Raw genomic sequence first — 6,248 nt, 5'->3', positions numbered from 1 at the left:
TTTCTTGGAGGCTAGTCACATAGGCACCCTTTGCGGAAATACCCCAAATTCCAGGCTCTCAGAAGGAAAGCAGGTATTCAGCATAAACTATATTATCAATACAAACAGGAAGCCACCCTTATCATTTAAGGAGAGTTTTCTGAACTCTTCACCAGACGAGTTCTCAGGTGTCAGCTGAGGGCTGTCCCTTAGCAAGCAGCTAGTTCTTTCTGAGGATAACCAGTCTCTGCCAGCTATGTTAACTCTTTTCTCCACATGTGCCTCAAATGACTCACTGTTGAGATTTTTTGCAAACACCATGTAGAAATACCAAAGGTCTGTGTGATAATTTTTGTTATGATAACTGGTAAAATGTTTGGCATTGAACTCGGGCAACTGAAATACTTCAGTGGTTGTATTGTCTTAATACGTTGCGTACAGGCTTTTATGACATGTGCCTGTTGTCCGTTTTAATCCACGTGTGGGAAGAACAAGACCGCATCAGAACATTTAGTACATCTGAAAAAAATGTTTAAAAAATTAAATTACCATGGGAAGTAATCCATTACGAAAGGACACTTCAGATGTCTCTTTTAAACTTCATATCGAACCACCCACATATTTTTTTCAGATTTTAGTGGACTTGTTTTTCTTATGGGAGCTGAGGAAAGTACTTTGTCACCGAGGATTTTGACTAAGACAGCTTACCTCCCCATTTGACAATCAAATATTGAAAGACATAATTTCTGACTACTATTAGAATCAAACTAGAGGATCTTAGATATCATGGATTCAATTTCTTGTTTTTAAATGTGGAAGCTGACCCAGAAAGTTAAGTGACTGCAGAGTTGAATAGCTGGTTAATTTCATTTCATCACTTTTGAGTCAAAGAATATGCACTTGAAAACATTATTTAAAAACCCAAGAGGCCATGGATTAATTTTGAATTTCATTTGGTGATTTGGATGATCCTTTCATGCCTAATTTGGTCATATAGTAACCAAACTTAACAAGTGTTTATTTAACTTCCGCTGTGTGTCAGACACTAGTTTTAGGTGCCGGGATAATTTTTTCTCATGTGTAGTCAAATTAATGTCCCACAAAGGGCGGCCTGGGACTGCCTGCTTCTCTTTAGGTTCCTCATGTGTTCCATTGTACCCTGGTCCCTCAAAATCTCTTTCTTTCCTCTCCTTAAGGTAATACTGCATTGCACGATTGCGCGGAATCTGGAAGTTTGGACATCATGAAGATGCTTCTCATGTATTGTGCCAAGATGGAAAAGGATGGTTATGGAATGACTCCCCTTCTCTCAGCAAGTGTTACTGGTCACACAAATATTGTGGATTTTCTGACTCACCATGCACAGACGAGCAAGACAGAACGGATCAATGCTCTGGAGCTTCTGGGAGCTACATTTGTAGACAAAAAAAGAGATCTGCTTGGGGCCTTGAAATACTGGAAAAAGGCCATGAACATGAGGTACAGTGATAGGACTAATATAATTAGCAAGCCAGTACCACAGACACTGATAATGGCTTACGATTACGCCAAGGAGGTAAACAGTACAGAGGAACTAGAAGGTCTTATTGCTGACCCCGATGAGATGAGAATGCAGGCACTATTGATTAGAGAGCGCATTCTTGGCCCTTCGCATCCCGATACCTCTTACTATATTAGATACAGAGGCGCAGTCTATGCGGACTCTGGAAACTTCAAACGATGCATCAACCTGTGGAAGTATGCTTTGGATATGCAGCAGAACAATTTGGACCCTTTAAGCCCAATGACCGCCAGCAGCTTGTTATCTTTTGCAGAACTGTTCTCTTTTATGCTGCAGGATCGGGCTAAAGGCCTGCTGGGCACCACTGTTACATTTGACGATCTTATGGGCATACTGTGCAAAAGTGTCCTTGAAATAGAGCGAGCCATCAAACAAACTCAGTGTCCGGCCGACCCATTACAGTTAAATAAGGCTCTTTCCATTATTTTGCACTTGATTTGCTTATTAGAAAAAGTTCCTTGTACTCTAGAACAGGACCATTTCAAAAAGCAGACGATATACAGGTTTCTGAAGCTGCATCCGAGGGGAAAAAATAACTTTAGCCCTCTTCATCTGGCCGTGGACAAGAATACCACGTGTGTGGGGCGGTACCCTGTTTGTAAATTCCCATCTCTGCAAGTGACTGCCATACTGATCGAATGCGGTGCTGATGTGAACGTCAGAGACTCCGACGACAACAGTCCCCTGCACATCGCTGCTCTCAACAACCATCCAGACATCATGAATCTCCTTATTAAATCAGGTGCACATTTTGATGCCACAAACCTGCACAAACAAACTGCTAGCGACTTGCTGGACGAGAAGGAAATAGCTAAAAATTTGATCCAGCCCATAAACCATACTACCCTGCAGTGTCTCGCTGCTCGTGTCATAGTGAATCATAGAATATATTACAAAGGGCACATTCCAGAGAAGCTGGAGACCTTTGTTTCACTTCATAGATGATGACCGGACTGTATGTTCTGCACTGTCAAAGCACGAATCGGTAACAGTTGTTTCATAAACGAGCACTGTTGTGATGACACCAGCATTCACTTAGCTTGATCTCCTCGTGCTCTCATTGGCTAAAGCATTAGAAGCATCCGATTGACAGGATTGGTTTCCCAGTATTTAATATAAATATACCATATAATATATTGTTGGTGAATTATTGAGAAATGTAATGTCCTCTTCAAATTTCTAAAATTGTCTGCCAAAGGCTTACCTGTTCTGGTTTTGTTTGCTGTTGGGTGTTTGGGACAGAGTTCACCGTTTTTCAGTGGTGTCTTTATACTTTACTGGTTTGTGAATTTTATACAATCGAAAAATCTTTCTTTTTCCTGCTTCCTCCTTCTCTTCTCCAAGCTTCTTCCCCGTTTCCGCTTCCTTTGTTTTCCTAACCATTTCTACTTAAGAGTTTTTTCCCCCCTTACGGACCCATGCTAGGTCGTACACCCTCTCCGGACCTGTTAACCATTTGCAGTTACCATAAGTGCTTTATCTTCTCTATGCACCGGCTTAAACTTGACTGTTGTATGTTAGCACATTTTCTATGCAGCAGTTGGTCAACTTCGACTCAAAACACTGTTAAGTTTCGTTACAAAATTCATTTTATGAAAGTGGTACTCTCTGTAGCATGAGTTTTTAGAGCTACAGGTTAGCTACCCGAGCTCAAGCTCTTTTGTTTCTTTGTTTTTTTTTTTTTCTCTTTTTCTTCACTTCTGAGGTTTCTCTCTCTACTCCACTGAAATTATCGTGTGCTAAATTTGGGAAACAAATCTATTCTAACTCATTAACCCAGTTGAAATTTAGGTCTGTCATCTTAATATATCATGCAGTACAAGGAAGAATCTTTATAAAGCGACCCACCTTTCATGCTGCGCCAGCATTGGCCCGCTTGTGCTGATGATGTGATTAGGTGTAGAGCATTTGCTTAAATTTAACCTCAAAGTTTATCATACAGCTTTAATGAGTCACATTGACATAATTCAGCACTTGAACTGCAGATCACTTTTAGTTACCAAAAGAGCTAAAGCATGTCAGTGGCATGATGCTTGCCAAGCCAGATCTAGGCATCTAGGATAATTAAGGTATTTTAGTATGCAATTTACTGCCCTATTATCAGAGGTCAGTAGAGTGTCCATTCTTTCTTTCTTCCAACCTAAGTATACCTTTAAAGATACCTTGCATGAATTACTTTGGTCTCAGTTATTTGTCACTGTAGTTAAACACAAAGGTTGCAGTGCTTTCTATATTCCCTTACTGAAAGTTAGCTTTGCTCTGCTTTTCTTTTTTTATGTGTCGTTTTTTTTGTTTGTTTGTTTTCTGCGAACAGCTTTGCTAACACCACCACACACAGAAAGGGCTCTCTTAAGAAACGATAAGTGAAAAGTATTAAAAAAAAAAAAAAAAAAAAAAGATTCAGGTAATTCTCATTCAGCACTTTATTGTTATTCAGAATGAAATTTATGATGGCACATTTGCCCTGCAAATGTCTTAATGAAATTGTTCTGAATAAAAAAGCTCCTCATTTGTTGGAGAAAAACTCAAGTTTACCTGTGAGTCGAGTGAGCTGGATCACTTGGGTTTTTGCTTCCATTTTATTCTGAGGGTTTGATGTAATGGTATTTAAGGAGTCATCACTGCAAAGAATCACATTAGGTTTATTTCATCTTTATTCAGTACAAAACTCATAATGAACAGTAGTAACTAAAAAAGCATTAGACTTACTTTCTGATTAAATAATTGAGGTTTAATTTTTTTTTTTTTTTAAGATATCTTTACTAGGTTGTGAATTGAATTTCACCATTGAAAAGGGTGAATGGGATATAAATGGTCACTCTCTAGCCTTTCGATGAAGAGATTTTAAAACCATATTTACCACGGACAAATTTGATGGGATATTTGAGCTGCCACATGTATTAGTAATTTATGATTTAGACAAATATGCTAGAACTCTCAGACATCAGTATTTTGAAATCATTTGCCTCTGACCTTGTGGTATAAGAATTATATATGCATGAGCTACTTTTTTTAAAAAGGGAAACTTTGTAAGTACAGTAAATCTACACCAGTAGATCTCAGTAATTTGGGGGTAAATGATGAGCAATTGGATTTTTAAGTGATTTAACATTTTCCCCTCTTTTTTGGGAGGAGATAAGAGGGCTTATGTGCTCGTATAGTAACACACACCTCACTGTACTTTATAGGTGAACTTGAATCATACAACTTTAGTGGAACTAGGGATTTCTTGACATAGCCTTTTCCACCACTAAATATTGATCACTTAGAACAGTTCTTCGGCCTTGAGAACTGAAATGCCTTATTTCAGTTTAGGGTACAGTTCTCTGTTCGCCATCTAATGCCGTTCGGAGCTCTTGAAAAATCCGTTAGTTTGATAGCTGAGAATGGTCCATGATTTCATTCTGGAGGAGGTTGGTTAAGAAACGTGACCTTGGACACCGTTAAGGCCTTTGTCTGAAAGTATTCTCACAATCGTTCTTGACTGAATTAAAAAAATACTTAAATTTATGTTCCTTTTTTTTAACCACAAATGAGTACTTTAATACTTGATGAGCTAATTGTACTTGTGGGATTCGAACTAAACTATACTGTAACATGGTGATGTTGGCTGGGGTTTATAAGTTTTGGTGACATTTCTGTACAAATGCCCTGTAAGGCCTGCTGAATTTCCGATGTTCCGCTCTTGATCATTCCTGGAAGGGAAATGGTCATTTTACTCAGATTATTAGATACCAGTCTGCTTTATAAAGACAAGTGGATTATAGGTTTAAAAAAGAGTCATTTTCTTACCCATAAATCTGACATGGGCATAAAACCCAAATCAGCAAAAACTAACATGGTGCCCATGACGACTTTGAAGTTAAGCAATTGCTCACTGACAAAGTGACTACCTTAACGTGTAATATCTTAGAGACCCCGTAGCTACTGTGACTTGGGAAAATTCTTTAAATTTGTATGTGAAAAAGTAGCTCTTCAAAATCATTTTGCCCAGCTGAAACCTTAGGTTGAATTTTACAGGTAAAATAATCCTTGTAATTATCAGAATTGTGGGAACCAGATGAGATAATAACCATTTTTTCGCGTAATGCGACGGCAGCATTCTTGCATGGAACTTTAACCATTTTAGAGTTAGATCCTAGAGAAACTAATTGGTCATCATCCTTTCTCTTCTCTCTTTTTTCTTTTCTTTTTTTTCTTTTTGCCCTCATATATCACTAAACAACTAGTTTCTCCCTTTTGTCACTTCCCATTGCGTATTTTTCAGAAGTACTGTATTCAGATGCCAGCCGATAAGTTGTCACATAATGGAAAATGATATGCCACAACATTCATTGTAAGGTTTAATAAAATTAAATTTGCACCAAATACAAGCGTATTCTTATTAACTCTTAAGACTGGATGCTTTGATAGTGTACTTCTGTTTCCAAACATACCACCTCGGTAATTTATGGTCAGAACTGTTAGAGATAACATTATTGTTCATACTTCTGTGTAAAAAACAAGGATGGATTTGTACAGTTTGTTCTAATTTCTTTTCCGGTGAAAACCACAGAAACGAAGATAGGAAAAGACGTTCAGTGCATGGGAGAGGGGCTGCTTTTAACTCTTAGCCTTGTATTTTAATGAGTTTGGTATTAGGTATCAGAAGTATGTCATAAATATATTACTGTGAAGGTAAATCCCATCAATTTATTTCCATCACTTT

General features: G+C 38.1%; 1 protein-coding gene across 1 annotated transcript in view; it reads left to right on the top strand.

The window, feature by feature from the left end:
* Window positions 1-5,908, top strand: part of FEM1C (fem-1 homolog C) — a 27,588-nt gene extending 21,680 nt beyond the window's left edge. Inside the window, exon 3 of the mRNA XM_042933354.1 lies at window positions 1,176-5,908. Within this exon, the coding sequence (XP_042789288.1) occupies window positions 1,176-2,485 (1,310 nt within the window). The 3' untranslated portion in view covers window positions 2,486-5,908. The remainder of the gene's footprint in view (window positions 1-1,175) is intronic.
* Window positions 5,909-6,248: the final 340 nt, after the last annotated feature.

The sequence above is a fragment of the Panthera leo genome, chromosome A1, assembly GCF_018350215.1.
Source record: "Panthera leo isolate Ple1 chromosome A1, P.leo_Ple1_pat1.1, whole genome shotgun sequence".
Lineage (NCBI taxonomy): Eukaryota > Metazoa > Chordata > Mammalia > Carnivora > Felidae > Panthera > Panthera leo.
The sequence above is the reverse complement of the archived record's forward strand: the minus strand, read 5'-3'. Positions and strand labels throughout refer to the sequence as shown.